Source organism: Prunus dulcis, chromosome 4 (assembly GCF_902201215.1).
Source record: "Prunus dulcis chromosome 4, ALMONDv2, whole genome shotgun sequence".
NCBI lineage: Eukaryota > Viridiplantae > Streptophyta > Magnoliopsida > Rosales > Rosaceae > Prunus > Prunus dulcis.
Genome location: NC_047653.1, coordinates 13065590 through 13086068, shown reverse-complemented (window position 1 = coordinate 13086068; position 20479 = coordinate 13065590). Strand labels below are relative to the sequence as shown.

At 36.6% G+C, this 20479-nt stretch overlaps 3 protein-coding genes and 1 pseudogene across 5 annotated transcripts; 2 read left to right on the top strand and 2 right to left on the bottom strand.

The window, feature by feature from the left end:
* Positions 1 to 351: 351 nt before the first annotated feature.
* Positions 352 to 1824, bottom strand: LOC117625741 (early nodulin-like protein 1). Its single transcript, XM_034357282.1, has 2 exons — positions 1517 to 1824; positions 352 to 1051 (listed from the first exon to the last, which is right to left on the bottom strand). The coding sequence occupies exons 1-2, from the start codon at positions 1710 to 1712 to the stop codon at positions 615 to 617; spliced, it is 633 nt and encodes a 210-aa protein (XP_034213173.1). The 5' UTR covers positions 1713 to 1824; the 3' UTR covers positions 352 to 614.
* A 1289-nt stretch (positions 1825 to 3113) lies between these two features.
* LOC117625405 lies at positions 3114 to 6724 on the top strand (annotated as a pseudogene).
* A 2479-nt stretch (positions 6725 to 9203) lies between these two features.
* LOC117625846 (TBC1 domain family member 15-like) lies at positions 9204 to 15525 on the top strand. Of its 2 annotated transcripts, XM_034357425.1 has the most exons (11): positions 9206 to 9942; positions 10658 to 10753; positions 11280 to 11383; positions 11775 to 12004; positions 12291 to 12413; positions 12615 to 12703; positions 13105 to 13210; positions 13364 to 13461; positions 14035 to 14295; positions 14967 to 15050; positions 15199 to 15525. In XM_034357425.1, exons 1-11 carry the CDS (start codon positions 9853 to 9855, stop codon positions 15211 to 15213), a joined length of 1296 nt encoding a protein of 431 aa, XP_034213316.1. In that variant the 5' UTR covers positions 9206 to 9852; the 3' UTR covers positions 15214 to 15525. The 2 variants fall into 2 exon arrangements, with proteins under 2 accessions (XP_034213317.1, XP_034213316.1); XM_034357426.1 differs by lacking the exon at positions 10658 to 10753 and having other exon boundaries at positions 9204 to 9942.
* A 1262-nt stretch (positions 15526 to 16787) lies between these two features.
* Positions 16788 to 20295, bottom strand: LOC117623861 (COBRA-like protein 10). 2 transcript variants are annotated; one of them, XM_034354868.1, is made up of 3 exons: positions 19338 to 20295; positions 17322 to 18777; positions 16788 to 17014 (listed from the first exon to the last, which is right to left on the bottom strand). In XM_034354868.1, the coding sequence occupies exons 1-2, from the start codon at positions 19945 to 19947 to the stop codon at positions 17354 to 17356; spliced, it is 2034 nt and encodes a 677-aa protein (XP_034210759.1). In that variant the 5' UTR covers positions 19948 to 20295; the 3' UTR covers positions 16788 to 17014; positions 17322 to 17353. The 2 variants fall into 2 exon arrangements, with proteins under 2 accessions (XP_034210759.1, XP_034210757.1); XM_034354866.1 differs by lacking the exon at positions 16788 to 17014 and having other exon boundaries at positions 17033 to 18777.
* Between the last annotated feature and the right edge of the window lie 184 nt (positions 20296 to 20479).

The following is a 20479-nucleotide window of genomic DNA, read 5'->3' as shown; positions in this document are numbered from 1 at the left end:
GTTGATGATAAGATCTTCACTTAATTTTTCCTAAATGCCCAAAGAAGGTAGGTAGGGATAAATATTAGGGGTGTTAAAATCCAATCCAATCCAATTGATTGGTTTTCGATGACTTTGACGAATTGGATTGAATTCTTTTTTACGCTTAATTTTGTGGAAATGAATTTTTTTTTTCTTCATTAAAAAATCAATTATCCATCCTATCCAATTCTAACTTCAGCTTGGGCACTGTGTTGCTTCCCCGATTGTGAGCCTGCTTAACTTATGAACATAACTAAAATTTGCAGATGCATCTGCTTCCAAAACTGAAAGAAAGATGGAAACAGAAACATATAAATATTGAATACACAGTGACCGTATGAAAATCAATTTATTTATTTGTGTGATTACATTATTGGCCCTTATGGTGGAGTCTCACAAGCACACTAATGAGTATTATTTACTCCCTCCTTATTTTCCAATTGCAACAAACGAATATCAAACACCAGTCCAAAGATATATACTGAGCCTAAAGAAAATAAAAACAATAAATCACAAAAGAAAAAAAAATAAAAAAAAAAAAAGAAAAAGGAAGGAAGGAAACGAACTTTATACTCAAACAATCCAATATCCAGTTAGAGTAGTAAAAGTGATGAGGATGCAGCAAAAGCTCCAATGGACCCCAACAAACTCATGAAAACTGGAGAAGCCCCGCTGGGCGGTGGAGGGTTTTCGGGAGCTGGAGTAGGGTTCTCGACCAACCCTGTATCCGGTGAAGGTGGAGACGCTTCACCGGCAGGAGCTGGAGATGGGGTTATATCAGTTGAGTTTGAAGGCGAAGGGGCAGTTGCATTTCTATTGGTTCTATCTGCCAACACAATCACTACCACCTTCTCATTTTTGAGACAGTTGTCTTTGTTGCCACTGATGAAATAAAATGGCCCAGATTGGTCGAACTTGATGGCAGTGTGGCCATCAGTATATTTCGCAGAAGGGGCATCGGTGTTGCAATTTGTATAGTCGTCCTGGTTTACTCTAAGCACTGAGTCTTGGCCAGGAGAGTAGTTGAAAACTGCAGTTGAAGTAGCATCAAGTAAATCAGTTAGGTTTTTTTCTTGGTTTTACAAGAAAAACTAAAGGATGGAAGAGGGGGAGTCGAGGTTTGGCCTTCGATGAGGAGATAAATGCTCACTACCACTGGGGCTATAAGCCCCCATGCTTTGGCAAGTATCTTAAAATGATCTCCTACCAATATGATATACTAAACTGTCAAACAAGATGAAAATTACTCTTAATTACACTCTAATTATAATTTATATATTTGGTCATGTTATCGTAACAGTCGTGTTATATATGTACACTAAAATAATGAATTTCAAATTCTAAATAATGCATGTTGCAACTCAGCTCAGAAACTAGTTCTTGACACATAGTATAATAATAATAATAATTCTTTCCTCAAAGTAATGATCCGTTGAAGGTTGAAAAACAAATATTATGTACTCAGCCTTGATGAAGACAAAGCTTCAAAACTTACCTATGGAGTCTCCAACTTGAAATCTGTTATTTTCAGCCCATTGATCAAAGTGAGGCGCAGAGGCATTCGGAACACTCCAACTTATTGCAAACTCAGCTGCACCACTCTTCTGTATCAACAGTGTGACGCATAGAAGCACCACCACAGAAAATACAACATTGCTCTTGTGATTGAATCTTAGAATGGGGCTAGCCATAATCGAAGAAGTAATCGGAGATTGGTGTTGATGAAGAAAAAAAATGCTCCTGTATTTTCCACTAAAAACTTTGAAAACCTCAGTTTAATTGGGATGGTAGGAGAGGGAAAAGGGATGACATGAAAGGTGTCCGACAGGGGGTTTTTGTAGGGCAAATTGCATGGAACTTTACATGCTGCGTCAGTGAAGCTTTTGCAACTTTTTCTTATTCTTTTTTTAGCTTTTAGGTTTCTTACCTTCCAGTGCAAAGCATATGTGCACTTTTAAATATTAGTACAACATCTAGCTATAGGCGCTTTAATTTTGGAACTTTTATATAACTTGTTCTGTGGGTTTATACTTTGCTTGACCATTGTCAAGAATATTATTCATGTCTTGTGTTCTGGGTTAGTTGAACTAATTGATTAATGACATCTAATCCTAGGAACATGATCTGTCATTCACACAAAGCCTTGTCACCACTCTATATATATATATATATATATATATATATATATATAGAGAGAGAGAGAGAGAGAGAGAGAGAGAGAGAGAGTCTATAGCAAATAGCAGTAGGCTCAATGAAGCTTAACGCTGTTTTTCTTTTCACCCTGTGATCTGGAACTCAGTAAAGTCTATAGCAGAATACATTTTTCTATTGAGGGAAAGATTACCTTATGTTCTTACTTTAATAAGATCATTGAACTTTTCACAAAAATACATATAAAGTCTTTTTCCTCTCTTTATAATCTATCATACATAACTGTAACAAATTTATAAAGTTATAATACTATTACATAAGTGCATACGTACATACATACGTGCGTACATGTATTGTCAATTTGCAATAACGATACATATATATGCCCACAGATGAGAATTCATATTAAATTATCAGGCATACATGTGCAGTCCCTATCTTCTTATATCGGAATCATGGGCTTATCCAGAGGCGGAAATAGTAATTAACTGCAAGTTGATCAAGTTCAGGTGAACCAAGCTGCTTCACATGAAAAAACAACAAAAGAAGAAGAAGAAGAAGAAGAAGAGAGAGAGAGAGAGAGAGAGAATTCTGAACAAAATCAGAGATGTATAAGAAATATTGAATTTCTCATTAACTATTTCAGTTCACAAACTAATATTACATACTAAATAATCAGACTAACATTTAACTTGATCGAAGACAAATTATAGAAATCGTTCATGAATTATAACATGATTTGCATTTCTGTCCTTCAACTCAATAATAGTCGCTATCGTTCTTAAATTAGATTTCATGTTACACTATTGGTCATTTTCGTCAATTTTCTCAATTTTTGCCAGTGCTCTTAGCTACACACTAGGACAAGAGCCAAAGGGGAATCATATTTCGTATGTATGTATGTACATGTGCTTAATTATTTGGTATCTTATTAGCTAAGCATGGAATTTTCTATGGGAATGTGGCTGGCTTTGGTTTTGGGAGGTTTGCCACTACTGGGGCTGTTCTTGGGGTGATGGAATGAACTTTGGTATGTGCTTCCTCTCAAACTACAACACTTAGCTACCACCACTGGCGGCAAACTTCAGCCTGGTCACATGGGTTTCCATTTTTAGGTGAAATGCTTACCTTCCTATACTACTTTAAAATTCTTCGCCGTCCAGATGAATTTATCAATGCTAAGCACGGCCACCCCTATTAAAATTTATGCATTGAGCAGCATTGGCAATTGATCAGGTACGGTGATGGAGCAGGGATGTATAGAAGCCACCTCTTTGGATCACCCTGCATCATAACATGCTTCCCAGCGGTGAACAAATTTGTATTTCAATCACTGGATACTTTCATCCTAGATTGGCCCACCGTTGATCTTCTGGGTCGTAGTTCGTTGGTGGCAGTTCATGGAAAGCCTTATGCAAGGCTTAGACGTTACGTTACAAATGCAATTAATCAGCCAGACGCCCTCAGGCGATTTGCTCTCTTCGTTCAACCCCGCATGGTGGCGCTGTACTTCAGTCATGGGCTCCGAAGGGTAGAATCAAAGCATATGATGAAACTAAGAAGGTAAAATTGTCAAAGCATATACAACTGTGATTTAAGAGAAAAGGAAGGGAAAAATTACTAAAACGAGTATAGCCGGGCGGCTGTACTATTTTTTGAAAAACAATATAAAAATCTTGTATAGCCGCCCGGCTCTACTATTTGTGTGTGTGTGTATATATATATAATTTAACAATAAATAATCTTAGATTCTCACATTGATTCATAGTTAATAAAATACGAAACGAGAAAAAATACAAATAAAATATGTACGCATTTTGTTCAGCAAAATTTTGGTACATTACAATTTAAAAGTTCGGCCACTATAATATATTTTTTAATATAAATTATTTACATTTTTTAATATAAATTATTTTTATTCAATAATATGTGAGAATTATATGTATAATACATGAATTTTGTGACGCTTATTGAATTTTTTGTAAAAAACACGTGTGTTAAACATGAAAACTACCTACGCACTTATATAATACGAGTATTGTACTTTTGCCGAGTCTTTAAGACATTTGTATAACATGGATTTATTAGTGAAAAATACGTACGTAAGTGTATAATACGTAATTTATTTTTTCGATGTTCATTGAACTTCAAGTACTTATAATGAAAGTAATTCAAAAAGGCTAAGATATTACTTAATTACATATATTAGATTCAAGATGTTGGAAAAAAAAGAGTAAAGAAACTAATTTTATGTTTTTAAAATTTTAAAAAAAATATCTCCCAACGAACATGCGTTGGCACAGGTCTATGCAGGCGAAATTTGCCACATTAGCAGAGTATAGCCGCACGGCTATACTATTTCTTAAACAAAATTAAAAATAATCTACCGGCTATATTATATATATATATAAAAGAATCGGAAAACGATTAGGCGCCACGTGTCAAAATGCGTATAGCCGCCCGGCTATACGTTTAAAAAAAAATTTTAAAAATCTAGTATAGTCGGTCGGCCATACTATTTATAATATGGGACCCGCTGAGCGCCCAAGAGTGACGTGTTAAAAAGGTAAAGCCGTGCGGCTATACTATTTTTAAAAAACATTAGTAAAAAGAGTAAAGCCGCTCAGCTATACTATTTCTTTTTAAAAATCTAATATAGCATCGGTGCATTTACACGCATTTAATAAAATATTAACCATTAGATCAATCTAATGAGTTTTAATGATTCCACGTCAAAATAATTGTATTATACTAAACCTCACAACTGCCACACTTTATTATATGTATTTGATAACATTGAAATAAAAAAATAAAAATTCAAATCAAGAAGCAACCACCTCTCTCCCTAACCCAGCCCCCACACTGCCAGCCAATTGCCGACCCTCACTCTCTTTTCCTCTCACACACTCACATAGGTCGACTTGGTTTAATTTTAGTAATTGTGCTAATTATTTCATTTATTTGCAGATTTGTTAATATAATTAACCATGGATGGAGAGAGAGAGAGAGAGAGAGAGAGAAGTGGGAGGGGGTTAAGTGTGGCAGCCATGGATGGCTGGGGAGCTGCCCCGCGGGGATAAGGGGCTGGGTCGAAGAGTTGATGCTTGCTGAGACATTTTATTTTTGTCATTGTTATGATATTTTTAATATTTTATTTTAAAGGTATTTAAAAAAATATATAAGGTACACATACAAGGTGTAAAGAGATGCTGATGTGGACTGATTAAAATGCATTAGATTAATCTAATTATTAACGTTCATTTATACGTGTAAACGCATCGATGCTAAATTCAGAGGTTCTGAATCTTAATATCAATACATATCCAATACTAACAACTTTTTGCATAAACTAAGATGATGATGGATGAAGGAGATAAACGAAGTGACCAAGAGATGATAGATAACATTGTGAGCCTTGTTGTTGGTGGATATGCATCTACTTCCCTTACATCAATGTGGGCTATATATTATCTTGCTTAATTCCCTAACCGTTCTAGAAAAGCTTCGGGTACGTATGACCAATAATATCCCATATTCTAATTACTTCATTAATAATGTACAAAAGAAAAATATATTAAAGTAGTTAATCGTATTCGTCTTCAATGATTAACTTACAGGAGGAGAAGTTGGCTATAAGTCAGACAAAACAGGAGATTTTATTACAAGTGAAGATGTTTCTAAAATGAAATACAAAAACAAGATATTATATATTATATATATACATTAACTTTAATTTTTTGAGCTAACTGAAAGTTTGAGATCATTTTCAATATGGGCTCCGAGGTTTCAATTTCATCAATTTATCATTAGCCCTAATTTTTTCATCTCACCTAGAAATATTAATCTCAAAAACAAACTTTTTAAATACAATACGTACTGGTGAAGGAAGAAACAATAAGAATGGCCAACATTGCACAGATTATCTTCCGATTGGCTACCAAGGAAGCTGAGTATAAAGGTACGTACACTATTTTTTACATGCATTTGTTGCTGCAATTAAAGATAATAAAATAATTAGATGCATGGTAATTAAGTGCTGGTAAACTCATGCATGATGCAGGTTATAAAATCCCCAAGGGTTGGCATGTGATTCTTTGGGTTCGATATCTGCACACAAATCCAGATAACTTTGATGATCCCATGTGCTTTAACCCACATAGATGGAATGTGAGCCTACATATAAAAATACAAGTAATTAGTAGGTAGTTAATTCTACTAATTAATAAATAATTATTGTTGATTATTAACTAACTTTCACTCCCCTAATTAATTAGGAAGCAGGAGCAGCTAAACCTGGAACGTACCAAGTTTTTGGTGGTGGGCTAAGAATATGTGCTGGGAACATGCTTGTTAGGATTCAACTTGCAATCTTGTTACATCATTTGTCTACAGGATACAAGTGAGCAAACCCAACTCATCATTTGTGTAGGCACTGCTGAGTTTTGTTTTAAATGAATTCAGGTGGGTATTGCTCAATCCAGATGCAGAACTGATTTATCTTTCACATCCAGGACCAGTTGATGGGGTTGATGTCGCATTTAACAAAATTTAGACATTGGTTTTTTCACACGTACAATGTTGCCTTTACCCAACCCTGTGCTGCTGTGCAATTACATATGTTTATCTGTGAATTGTGTGCGATTTAATAAATTATGTACTTGGATATTATAAGTATTTTTTGCTCATGTATATGCCTTAAGCTCTCTCGTACGAGTACGTATCTTGCAGAATATATATATATATATATATATTTTTTTTCTTTTTGATTACCTTATCTGCTCTTACTTCAGGAATTCAACTTTTCTTGAAATAAGAAGTATTTTTCTTCTCCTCACAATCTACCATAGAGATGAGGGGAGGAACAAGTCCTACAAACTGTAATTGCACAATAATATTGAAGATTGCAGCTTTCAATTTATTCATGACGATGCCAAAGAAGAAAATGTACATTCATTGATAAAAGTTCTTGAAAATTTTATCAATCGTGGTGTTGCAATTGATGATGAACTCATCGAACTAATCAAGTCAATATTGTGGCAAGTGTTACTTTTGAATATGTTGATTTTATATATTGGGGTTGATGTTGTCAAACAAATGAAAATTCATGGAGAATTTGTGCAGAAGCGTCAAATAGTGAAGGTTAAATATGACAAATACATAACAATACACAAAGAATATACTAGTTCGAATATGTGCATGTCTACAATTCGAAGACGGTGATAAAATGTTACTAATACAAAAGAAGATTACAAAAATAGTGTTTATAACTCTCACAAACCCAAATCCCACACACCCAATCACTCTCACGTACATGAGTCAAGAACAAAGTTCAAATTCTTGCTCACAAAGTCAAAGAACAAAAGAGAGAACAATACCAAATTTGAAGCATCTAAAACAAAAGAGAATGATCTTTTTCTCTCACACATGTTGCAGCAAACAAACCCACAAGCAACAAACAGTGTGACACTCATCCAAAACAAAAAGAGAAGATTCCGTTCACTTACAAATGATGTGAGCCACACTTCCCTACCTTAGATGTTTTTGGCTCTCTCAAATAGTTCCAAATAGTGACCTCCATCCAAATAGAAGAGAGAGATTTATCTCTTACCCAATGTGGAGGCACACTTCGGCCCGCGGGCTGCAGGACAAATGATGATGATCGCTAGTGGCACTACAAGTAGGACTCCATGGGCTTTAAGTCTCTCCTTTGCACTGTAGTAGATGGTGGATCCTATCCATATATGCGGTTCGATGAGGGAGAGGTCCACAGAGAGAGCAAAAAAGGAGACACAGATAAAGAGTAAAATATAAAAGAGTGATAAAGAAAGACAAATTAACTTATACGTTGAAAAGAGTGCTGTTATTTTCACTTTCTTATTCTATTTTTTCACTCACCTTATCTTTTCACTCACCATGTAAATTTGAAAAAAAAATAACCCTATTTTTCCACCTATCTTTATTCCTAAAATACCCTTTCATTATTAATTCAACCAAAATCCAAACAAACCTAGCAACCACTTCTTATTCTTCTTCAATCACAATTCTAAATAAATCCCGAAAGACACCCTTTAGTCCCAAGTCCCTACAACATGCCCTTGCTTTCATTGAAAGCATGCTAGCCTTCAACCCCCTGCCAATCCAAAACCACAACCCTTTTGAACATGTGTCTAAAAATTAGATAGTCCTTAGAAGTCATTTTACAAATGGATAAATTTGTCTATAAAATTTTGAAAATAAGGTGGGTGGAAAATTAGGATAAGTAGGTGAAAATAGCAGCACTCGCTAAAAATGACATAAAACGTAAGGATCGTGATAAATTAATACATGCATACACCATTAACAGAACATATGTTGAACTAAATTTAATTTTACATAATTAACATTTATGTGTTACAAGACTCTTTCATCAAAACTATTCATAGATATTAAGTTTCAGAGAGACGAACAGTGATCTAAATATTATCATTATCAATATTTTCCTTAACTTAATCACCTGCTAATTTTTCTTAACTTAATCATCTGCAAAAACTAGTAGGCATGAATTTTTATCACAAAAAATTTCAATACTATTAGTATTGGACTTTACATTCTTCAGCAACCTACAAGTTACTATACCACATAGGAGAGATCAAGAGAGAAAATAGAGAGTAGAGAAAAAGACAGATTAACTGAGACGCTAAAAATAAATTTTACTTTTACATAATTAACATTTATGTGTAAAGAAATGTGTTGACACAACCAACCATTGGAGATGATGACAAGGTGGGATGGAAATAAGTGAGCATGTTGACCTACTCCAGAAGCATCCAAGCCATACTCTCAACCCACGGTCCACCCAATGGTTTGACTTGACTCAGTCCCCAATTCTGTTGTTCCCGCGAAAGTGATGGCCTAAGAAATCTCTCAACCACCAAGTCAATTTCTGCAAAACCAGACCAACCAAGAAAAGCTACAACCCAATAACGTATTTCTACAAACTAGTAAATTTACCAAATACAGTTGAAAAGAAAAAGAAAAAAACAGACAATGAACCTTAAAAATCAACAGAAAATTGAGACCCAATTCTTTTTCCTTTATTTTAGGATGAAAATGTACGGTAATTATGGGTGTAATAAATAGATGAAATAAAAAATTTAGACAGTGCAGTGAGTGAAAACAAATTAAGAAAGCAGGGGAAGGTTAAAAAGAAAAGTAAAGTTAATACGTTCGTGTGGGGTTTTCAGGTGTGGTGCGGTGGCTGCCGTCTCATCACGACTTTGACAGAGTAACACCATCATCATCATAAACAACCACACCCCCACACCAGCTAATTTTATAGAGACGGAGAAAGAAAAAAAAAGGAAAAAAGAAACACAAAAACATAACCCAAAAAAAAAAAAGAGAGGCAGAGCATTGTTTGTACTTTTTGCTGTGGGGGATTGGTTTTGAGCTTCTTGTATCTGGAGCTAGCTTGTTCAGAAGGCCAGCCGCCTCATCTGGGTCCCTTTAGAATCTTGCTCTGAAGAGCCTGAGGAAGTTTATATTTTCTGGGTTTTGGTTGATCTTTTGAAAGGGGTTCCGGCTCTGAGTGCTGCGTTGAGGGCCTTTTTATTGGTTTTGGAAAGGAAGGAAAAGATTGTGTTTTCGGTTACATTTTCCTTCTGTCTCTGTGTTTTGTGAAAGTGTTTTTGGTGCATTGGAATGTGGAGGGACGCTGGAACTCCTGCTGATTCGTTCTATGAAATCCGTCCTGAGTGTACTGATGTACCCAAAACCCGCTTCAAAATCAAGGTTCTTTTTTTTTTCTTTTTTTTTTCTGTTCTCTTTTGTATTGCTGGAATTCATATAAAGGTTGATTCTTTAGATACCCATTATTTTAATTTGGATCTGTTACCCATTCGAAAACCAAGATATTGCCAAATGCATCAGATTTGATAATGGGTGGTGCGAGATTTTAGTTAAGAGCACGACTTGGTGTTAATATGGATCACAAAGTGATGTGCAATGGGAAAATTCTATAGAAACTAGTTTGTGCAATTCTTATGTTTGTAAGTATTCTCAGGTTTAGACATTTTATCTCTTTCTCCTTCCCCATATATCATGGTACGTTGGTAAAGCCAACTTTGCTAACTGGATCACCAAAGTACCATGAATTGGAACACTTGACCCGGATAATGATTCCCAGAGGTTAGGGGAATCTGTTAACCCCAATAGGAATATTATTTGCTTGTTTTAACGCTTGTAAACAACAAGAAGCTTTTGAATACAGTTTAATAGTTTAAACATGCAGAGTATATCAACATGGGTATTTCTATACATACTTATTGACCCAAAACAAAACAAAAAACAAAAAAAAGGGTGACATTCTAATAGTTTAAAGATGCATTATGTATGCTATAAAGGGAAATGTCTGCAATTTTCCCATTACTCCATAAGGTATTCGTTTTCTCAATGCCATGATGTGTTTCCTCCAATTTCAACTCCTTGTTTTTATTTGCCTATGCAGGCAGGCAAAACTTTAAGTGTAAGGAAATGGCAGGCTGCATTTTCTCCAGAAGGCCATCTGGATTTAGGCAAAACTTTAAGTCGAATCTATCGTGGGGTGAGTGAATCTTTATGATTCCATGGTTGCAACTTAGTATGCTTAGATCTATTCAGTATATTGGCACAATTCAGTTTTGCATTTTTGTGTTGCTATTGATAAGCTAGTTTAATCAGATATTATAAGGTCTTGAGAATTCTGATCAATACTTGCCCATACAAGTTAGGTATGTATTATGTGCACTGATTAAGAGCTGAACTCACTTTTTTCTTTTTATTGTATGGTAAAGAAATGAAAGCCTACTATTGCTCCTACTGGCACGTTTAACCCGTAGCCTGTGTATGTGGTTGGGGATATGTAGAAACCAGGCTAAATTATTTCATTAGCCATTACTGTTGTAAAAAGTCAGATTAAATATTGCTTAATTTTCTTTCAAACATTTGTGCACGTAATAACTAGATGCTTCCTTTCTGACTTATCTTCTTAAGTCTGGCAGTTGTTTCTTTTTATTTGAAATAATTTTCTTCATGAATATAACAATTTAATCATTTGCTTAATGCCTTAATGTATTAAATTTTCCAATCAGGGGATCCATCCATTAATTAGAGGAGAAGTTTGGGAATTTCTACTTGGTTGTTTTGATCCTAAGAGCACATTTGATGAAAGAGAGCAGATGCGGCAACGTCGAAGGTATTTCTTGTTTCCTGCCTTACTTGGGCTACTGGAAATTTATTTATTTATTTACCTTCTTTTAGTCTAATAAATTTTCCTAGTAGGATGCACACTTGTAATTATAAGATGATCTTTTGGGAAATGAATGATCAATATCATGAGTTGAGCTTTAAGGCTATGATACTGAAGTGAATAAAATTAGCTGACAACAAAACAATATAATGTGGAAACATGCTAGCAAAAGACTTAATGCTTTCCTCTTCATAAGATAGGGATCCACTTCCTTATTTTGTGTGGGATGTGTACATTCCAAATCTGCAGGTTATGTATATAATTTCCTACATCTTATGCTTCACCTGTCCCATTATTGTGTAATGATTGCTTAAGCATCATGCTTTTCCCTTTTCAGAGTGGAATATGCTAGGTGGAAGGAAGATTGCCGTCAAATGTTTCCTGTTGTTGGAAGTGGTAGGTTTATCACTGCCCCTGTAATCAGTGAAGACGGTCAGCCCATTCAGGATCCCTTAGTGCTTTCACAAATGAATCCAGACAAGGGAGCTGATGGTAACCGTGCTAATGGTATAGAACCGGTGACGGACAAGAAAGTAATCCAGTGGATGCTTACTCTACATCAAATAGGTTTGTGATAAATTCTTATGAATTTTTAAGGATTTTTTTTTAATTTTTAAAATAAACAAATTTCAGTTCCACAATTCAGAGTTTTCTTTTTGGTCGATTCTCTGTTTTCACCATGTCTTCTTTTACTTTGATTAAATTAGTCTGTCAAGTACTTATGACATTGTTACAACTCTTTGCCTTACCTACATGCGACAGGTACTGAACATGATTTATTGTATTTTTTTCTTCAAGTTTTGTTTGGTGATTTGGCGAATAACTTTTCTGTTTGAACCTTTTTATGTGCCAGGTCTTGATGTGGTTCGCACTGACAGGACACTGGTGTTTTATGAGAAGCAAGAACACTTATCAAAACTTTGGGATATTCTAGCTGTTTATGCCTGGATGGATACAGATGTGGGCTATTGTCAAGGTGAGTAACATATTGCATGATCATTTTTCAACTGAAGCTTTCATTATAACGATACAAGGAAGAAAAAAAAGGTGAATAATGTTGGTTACAGTAATTTTTGGTACGCCTCCCTACAATTTGAGAGGTAACACAACAATTTTATATTGATTTTGCAACAAAATGCTGGTTCTAATCTCTGAAATTTATGGCCATGGTGAGCAGGAATGAGTGATCTTTGCTCCCCCATGATTATCCTTCTTGAAGATGAAGCAGATGCATTTTGGTGCTTTGAACGCTTGATGCGCAGACTGGTAAAATTATGAACTAAATCTTCAACTTCCTATATTTATTTTGGTGTTGCATGAAATCAGTGCCATAGCATCCGGTGATTATTTAACATGCTTTCAGTCAATTCTAACATATGGCCTGCTGTTTACTCAGTAAGGTGTTTGTGTGTACACTCACCTTATCTTTTCTTGCTCCTACCATGTATTTCTAAGCACTAGGAGATATTTTTCAATTCATACATTAATGAGATTCTTGAGAATTTTTAGTTGATACACTGCTGTCCTTTAAAAAGTAGCTGCAAGATTTTCTTTTCCTTTGAAGTTACATGTTGTTTCTTTAAAGCTACCAAATTATTTGTGATGGTTTTGATTTTTCATTTGGATTCTAGTTTCTCATATCTTGTTTTCTTATTTGAAATTTAAAGCGAGGAAATTTCAGATGTACTGATAGTTCTGTTGGGGTGGAGGCACAACTAAATAATCTAGCTTCAATTACTCAAGTCATTGATCCAAAACTTCATCAGCACTTAGGTATTGACTTACAATTGTATTTTTGTGTTTGCTTGCTCATGAGTTGGAGAGCTGATTTGGCTTGTGCGTGTGTCATATCTCTCTTATACATCCCTCAATGTAATGCTAAAAGATTAAAAGATAGTAACACAAAATGTTCATTTTGGAGTGCAGAGACACTAGGTGGAGGCGACTATTTATTTGCTTTCCGGATGCTTATGGTTTTGTTCCGTCGAGAATTCTCCTTTTGTGATTCTTTATACCTTTGGGAGGTAAGAATAAGTTTCTATTGTAACTTTTTGATAATTTCTATTGTCCCTTTTGGATATTTTCAGTTGCTATAACAAATTATTGCAAGTGTAAATACTTTTAGGAAATCCCTGAAAGTATTTCTGTGAAACCACATATATAACTTTCATATTTCTTTAGTACTCAAAGATTCCCCCACAGCTGCAATTTGTTTTCAATACTTTTGCAGATCTTTTGTATTAGACCAAATCTTTTCCGAGTAAAAGTTGGAAAATTTGTACTTAATTTGACAAGTTCTTTCAGAGAATGGATTTAGGAACTATAGCATGCATTCATATTAAAGACCAAGCCTCTACCCAAACCAAGTTTCCTTAACTCAGGATATAAGTCGTCCATGTTGGACGAGAGAGCAAAGACTTCGTATTTATGACATCATTAAAGGGGGAAAAACAAAAAGAGATCATTTTATCACACAAACATATATGTTCCTTTTTGTTTTCGGCCAAATATATCGTTTTCCTTTGGTGCATGGATGTGTGTGCATGGTATGTTTATGTTTATGATAACAATTGTGCATCTCTTTTCCTGTTTGACAGATGATGTGGGCTCTTGAATACGACCCTGACTTGTTCAGTGTGTACGAAGAGTCTGATACCGATAGTGAAAAGGCCGAAGGATCTAAGGGAAAAGCAAAGTCAATACGTCAGTGTGGGAAGTATGAGAGGGAAAATATGAAAAGTGGAGCAAACAATTCAGAAGCACCGCTCCCAATATCTGTTTTCCTAGTTGCCAGTGTCTTGAAAGATAAGAGCTCAAAGCTACTTACAGAAGCTCGGGGTCTGGATGATGTTGTTAAGGTTTGCATTATGAGTTTAATTTGCAATTCTTTTGAAGCATTCAATTTTATGCTTGCATTGAGGATGACATTACATCAATTGAGCAGAAAACACGTTCATTTGGGGACAGCCCGGTGATACTTTCACCCGCTTCTCAAGGACCTATTCTATTTTTTTTTTTGGTGTTTCCATATGCCCCTGTAGTTTAGAAGCGTGCAATCATACACACTGTAGTTGAAATTAGGTTGCAATTAAGCCAAAATCCTACAAATTATAGCCATTGTTTTTTTAAAAAGTCAACTGCATTGTCAAATCCCTTTTTAAAAAGGAAAAAAAAAAAAAAAAAAAAAAACATGAAAGGCTATCATTTTTTAGGATTTTGGCTTGTTTGTAACCTAATGTCTACAGGTGTATGATTAAACGTTTTAAATGATGAAATTGGAAGCCCCAGCAAACTACAGAGACTAAAAGTGTCTTTTGGCCATTTCTAAAGCCCTAGGCGGAAAGACCAAATAATTATCTAGAGTCGGTTGGCATTGGTGAAGCATCTTTGACCCTTTTAATAAATAAATACTTCTTATCAACTTACCAGTTGGTTGTGTTGGAACTTAACTTTCTTACGAATTTAACCGTCTGTTTACTAAGTCATCTCTCTCTCTCTCTCTCTCTCTCTCTCTCTCTCTCTCTCTCAGATATTGAATGACATGACTGGAAATTTAGATGCCAAAAAAGCTTGCACTGGAGCAATGAAACTTCACAAAAAATATCTTAAAAAGGTACTGCAATTTCTTTTTTCTTTCATAGCAGTGGTGTATATAATGATGTTGCTATCAAATTGTCATGTGTGTCTCTGTGCATGGGCTCACTTCAGGTATTCTTATAGTAATCACTTAAAACTCATCATTCATGGATTTGTTACTGCAGGCCAAGAAGCCATAGCTTCAGTTTTGCGCACAATTTTTTGGCCACCCGAGAAGTAATACGACGATGTTCCGTACATTCTTATACCTCATGTAGCAAAGAGATTATAATTCACATAATCTTGGCAGAGTTGACAGAGCTGCACAGTTGGTCCAATCTGCAAAATATTCCCACGAGCAATTGTTGTTTTTGAAATTAGTCCCAATTATTTGTATATTGAAAGCATTCTTTATAGGTCTGTATTTGTTTAACCATAAACGAGGCCTATATTTTGTATAATTTTACGTCGTATTTAATGATATTATGAGGGGAAAAAAGTTTATGCTTGCAGTGCTCCAACCCTAATCAATCAATTAGGACATTTACATTTTTCTTTTTTGAAAACCACTTGCAGTGTTACCTTCTCCCTCCGAGTAAAATGTGCAATTAATGCATATACAGTAAAATTGACTGGCCATGAGTTGCCAATTTTATTTTATTTTATTGAAAAAGAGCGATATTTTTTTCATCAAAAAACCATAATACAAAACATCTTCAACTAAAACATCACATCACATGATATTCCCTGAGCAAAGACAAACCTAGAAAGCTGCAGGTTTGGCCCCAAAGCTCGGAATTGGGCCCATGACCCGATATTTTAAAAAGAATTATATCATGAGTAAAATACATCACGAATTGTATCATGAGTAAAACACATTGCTTTGCTATAATGTGTGAGTTAGGGTTATGTATTTCTATTTTCAGACTTAAAACTTAAACATTTCTCTCAACTTAAACATTTCTCTCATTCTTTCTAGTGGATTCCAGAGTTATTGATTCTTGGCCATAATTTTAGCCTATTGATTGTCATGCTGCTTCAAAATGTCAATCGTGCTCTCCACCAAACACTACAAAAGTATCTAACAAGTGAATTTGAGATGAAATATCAGAATTCTCAAGACCTTATTGAACACTGCTTTGTACACCTATAAATTCCTCCTTATCAAGAAGAATAAACATACAAGAAATTTTCCTAAAATCTCATGCTTTCTGACAAATTTACCCATTAGACAAATATTAGGTACATAATAGGCATGGCCACTGAGTATATCATATCCAACTTCATATCCCCCTTAGGAGAGGCTATTATTAAGATTTTCATTGTTAATCTATTTCATAATGGAACAAAATTGGGATTATGATCAAGACGGTGACTTAATAATGGGAAATTCAAGAAGGAATAAATAATCACTCTCATCCTTCTGACTACTAGCTTTGATATATATCTTTCATTCCTTAGTTGGGCAGAGATGGGTTTTCGATGTCATTAAAAATAAAATAAAATAAAATAAAAAATATGGAGCTTGGAAGGGAATGGGGGGAACTCACACACACGGGTATCATGGGGGCAATACATAATATTTAGTATTCATTGATATTCGCCAATCGGTTTGATCAGAACCTATTATTTGGCCTATAGCTTTGAGCCATATATAATCTTTTATCTTCATTTTTCTAGTTACTGTTCCAACATGTTATTTGGAACTTATATACTACAAACAAACATATTAGACATCCTACGAAAACACAAATTTTTTTTAAAAAATGTTAGCTAGGAAGCAAAAAGGCCACGCGGATCGATCCTCATTTGTATATAATAACTATTTTGCAGTTAAAATCTTATACAAATTATGATATCGTCTGTTTGTCATTTTGTTTTTGACATGTTACAATCTCCTCATTTTCGAGTTGGAGTATCGGGAGGTCTCGAAATCAAGGTAGCATCACTCATACATATTTCTTTATCAGCCTCAGTGCATAGACATCCATCTTCTTGCAGCTGATGACAAAACACATAAAACGAATTCTCAGAAATATTATGACTTATCAATTGCCTAGCTAGCTACTCACTACTAGGTGCTACAAACTCGAAAACTTATCACCTAGAAAAGGAAATTTTAAGATGAAAAACGCTCGAAAATTGTTTGGCCGTAACGAATTTCAGCTGAACTGATGCGACAGCATTTCATTTATTTATATATGAATTCACTTCGAACCTCGTTTATTCATATCCAATAAACAACTGCGACGTAGTAGAGTAGTACTCACTCTCCCATATATAGAAAGGAATTCATTACTTAATTTACCTGCAGATAGAATTTAGCGTTGCTGATCATCATCAGTGGAAGCGATCTGTCATGAACAAGAAAGTCAGGATGGCTATACATAAGACCATAAGGGCATTAGAGTTGAGATGCTGTGCGTTGTTCCTGGGGAACCGTTTTGGAATTGCACACTCTTCTCCATTGAACAACACTCTTGTTGGGAACCCTTCACCGGCCTTGATATCAATATTGTGAAAGTGCTTCTTCTTGAACGAGACCACCGACTGCTGCTTCCCGGGAACCATCGGATTCTTCTTCGGGTCAGTTCCGTTCTTAATCCCGATCAAGTAATTCAAGCCCTTGAGCCCTGTGAACATAATGGTGCTGTTAACTTCCTTCTCCATCCTGGTTCCGTTGAACGAGTAGACGTTTTCATAGTCTTCGTAGGCCTTGTTCATTTTCACGGCAGTGTACCAATCTTGGAAAGGGTCGTTTCCCCAGTTGAAGAGAGTGAGCCTTGCAGTCCATCCATTGCTGTAATCCGAGTCGATGTGCCAATTCAAGCTCACCCCACAGTTGTCAGGGCACGGCAGCTTCTTGGGCACGTCATAATGTTTGATTTTGGCCCAAGCTTTTGCCTTCTCTGTTCTGTTAGCGAAAGGCACAAGCAGAGCTTCAGCTGGAAGAAGCATGGCAGGCTCTCTGGTGCTGCATTTGTCTGTCTCGGTGGTTTTGCATCCGCAGGCGCACGTGCTGCATGGCACCACAGAGTCACTGTAATAGGCTGAGAACGAGACGCAGCATCTGGGGACCGCCGGCTTGGTAATGTTGCACACCACCTGCCAGCTAGCGACGGAGGCTGACGTGGCCTGGAGCCCGCTGGGGTCGGGGAATTGGGTGGGGTCGATTCTGATTGGAGGACCACATTTGTAAGAAGGGTTGAGGGCACCGTTGATTTTCCATTTCTGAGGTGGAGTGAGGGCGGTTCTGTTGTCATCAGGCGGGAGCTTGAAGACTTGCAGTTGGAAGATAGACTGGGACTGGCTCTTGTCCATGAGGCCGGGCAAGATGGTTCCGTTTCTGCAGCAGCGGGGCAGTTTTCCGACCTTAGGGTCGTCCTTTCGATCGGCAGGAAGGTCAGTGATGACGGGCCTCTTTTCGCAGTTCATGACCTGAGAGAAGTCCAAGTCCTTATAAAATTTGCCGGCCATGCCGTAGAGACACTCGGTTGAGTCCTTCTTGTGAGTGTAGGCTCCTCTCATGTTGTTGATGAACTCTCCCTTCATCCACTCCCAAGTGATGTTCCAGTGGTCGAGGCGGCCAAGCGGGTGGTTGTTGTCGATGGTCACTTGGGCGAGGTAGTTGTTTGCGAAGGTTTGGAGCACGTCGTATGTGATGGAGAGATCACCGTTCTGCTTGGGCATGAATTTGGTTTTTTCGATTTTCTTTGCCTTGAATTTTGGGTCCTTTTTGCAGCACACGAACATTGTAGTTTTCCCTGCAAATCAAAACAGAAAAATATGATTCAAATGCATGCCTTATAATTTCAAGTTATAGCATAGATAAGCCAGACAATTGATTTCAAGGTTCTTATATATGATCCAAGAGATTATTTAAAAACTTCACTTTCAAACCAACAATAATCTGTCCGGCCATTTTTAATATTCATTTTGCAAATATTCTATATAATTAACTATCTTGAAACACATAACATAACATTATACGATGCCAAATTTGTTAAGAACAGTTACTCATGCACGTCAATTCCTCTCTCCCATAATATCGTTTGTATCAAAAGCTTCCAAAGTAATGTTGATATTCAATCTTGAATCGAATCCTCATAAAACATCTTGTTTCTTGTTAGTATACAAATAAATTAATGGATCATTAATGATCTATTGGTTATAGATCATCATCATCTACAAATAAATTTGTCGAAAAATCATCTGTAATTAGTGCATATATATAAAACAAGATCAATATACAAAAATCTCGTCCAAAAAAAAAACATGAAAATAACAATGTAGAGAGAGCAAAGGATAGGAGGAAAATAATTACCGCGGATACGAGCATTAGGGCACTTGAAGCCGTCGTTGACGAGGCTGAGGGACTTGGGCATGGGAGTAGCCTTAGTGCCGAGCCCAAACTGCGTCCCCTTGAACTTGATCTTACTCTGAATCTGGGTGTAATCTCCTGCGGTATCTATCATGGTCTTCAAATCCGTCATGGGGTTCCCCGCAAAGGTGGCCCCTTTGGTCCCAAGCTGCGCGGGCAGATCACCGCCGTCCACCAGCAGAGCCCCGTCCGTCTGCACCAAAATCTCCCGATGCTGGAACCCTATGTACATCTTCCACGCCTTGAGCTCCGTCGACCCGGCGTTCAAGATGGTGGCCTCCGACTTGAATGCCCAAGCCTGCGCAGATACGTTTTTCAAGTGAGGCAGCTCCTTCTCCCTTGACGTAAACTGGTACGACAAGAAGATGCCGTCACAGTCTTCTTGCTCGGGAGGAGGAGCCGCCACCTCACCATCACCATCACCGTCCCCGCCGCCTGCTTGTCCATAACAAATCTCAACCCTAAAACATGAAAGCACCAAAAACACCACCAGCATTGCATGAAAAGAGGACATTTGGATGGTCCATGGTATTTTCATGCCTAGTGTCACCATTATTCTTCTTTTTCCTTTGTGTATCAATTTTTTCTTTTTTCTTTTTTCTTGGTTTAATTTGTTTGTTTTGTTGTTCTTGGGGTTTGAGGGATTTGTTTGGTTTGTGTTGCTTGGGAGAGACAAAGAGAGAGAGAGGTAGATGTAAAGAGATCTAGCGGCGGCCGCGCGAGAACGCGGCGAGTGAGAGAAGCTAGAGGCCCTTGGGAGTCTGTGTAAAACCCCAGGGGAGAGAGAGATGCCCTGGTATAAAGAAGAGGAGCGACATTAAAAGACTGGGTCAATCTCTATTTTCTTCCTCTAGTTTTCGCGGCAGTTTCGGAGCCTTGCCTTTCCCCCCCCCCATGCAACCCAACCGTTATTTTTCTGTTAGTTTTCTGGTTTCACATTGTACGGACCCTGTGCACGTTTCATGCCCTGTAAATAGCATGCGCACTCTGATACGGTGTCGTTTGAGATTTGTTTGTTGGTTTTTGTTTTTGTTTTTGTTTTTTTTTTTGGGACCAAAAACGAAACAAGTTTGTTGTTTGTAGGA

Bases quoted from the DNA above. Each gene is read 5' to 3' on its own strand.
- LOC117623861 (XM_034354868.1), bottom strand. From the start codon at position 19,947: ATGGTGACACTAGGCATGAAAATACCATGGACCATCCAAATGTCCTCT. The intron at 18,778-19,337 runs GTAATTATTTTC...TTTGATTTGCAG, and splicing joins CCCTAATGCTCGTATCCGCG to GGAAAACTACAATGTTCGTG.
- LOC117625741 (XM_034357282.1), bottom strand. From the start codon at position 1,712: ATGGCTAGCCCCATTCTAAGATTCAATCACAAGAGCAATGTTGTATTT. The intron at 1,052-1,516 runs GTAAGTTTTGAA...CTTCAACTGCAG, and splicing joins TCAAGTTGGAGACTCCATAG to TTTTCAACTACTCTCCTGGC.
- LOC117625846 (XM_034357425.1), top strand. From the start codon at position 9,853: ATGTGGAGGGACGCTGGAACTCCTGCTGATTCGTTCTATGAAATCCGT. The intron at 12,005-12,290 runs GTTTGTGATAAA...TTTATGTGCCAG, and splicing joins GCTTACTCTACATCAAATAG to GTCTTGATGTGGTTCGCACT. The intron at 12,704-13,104 runs GTAAAATTATGA...TGAAATTTAAAG, and splicing joins AACGCTTGATGCGCAGACTG to CGAGGAAATTTCAGATGTAC.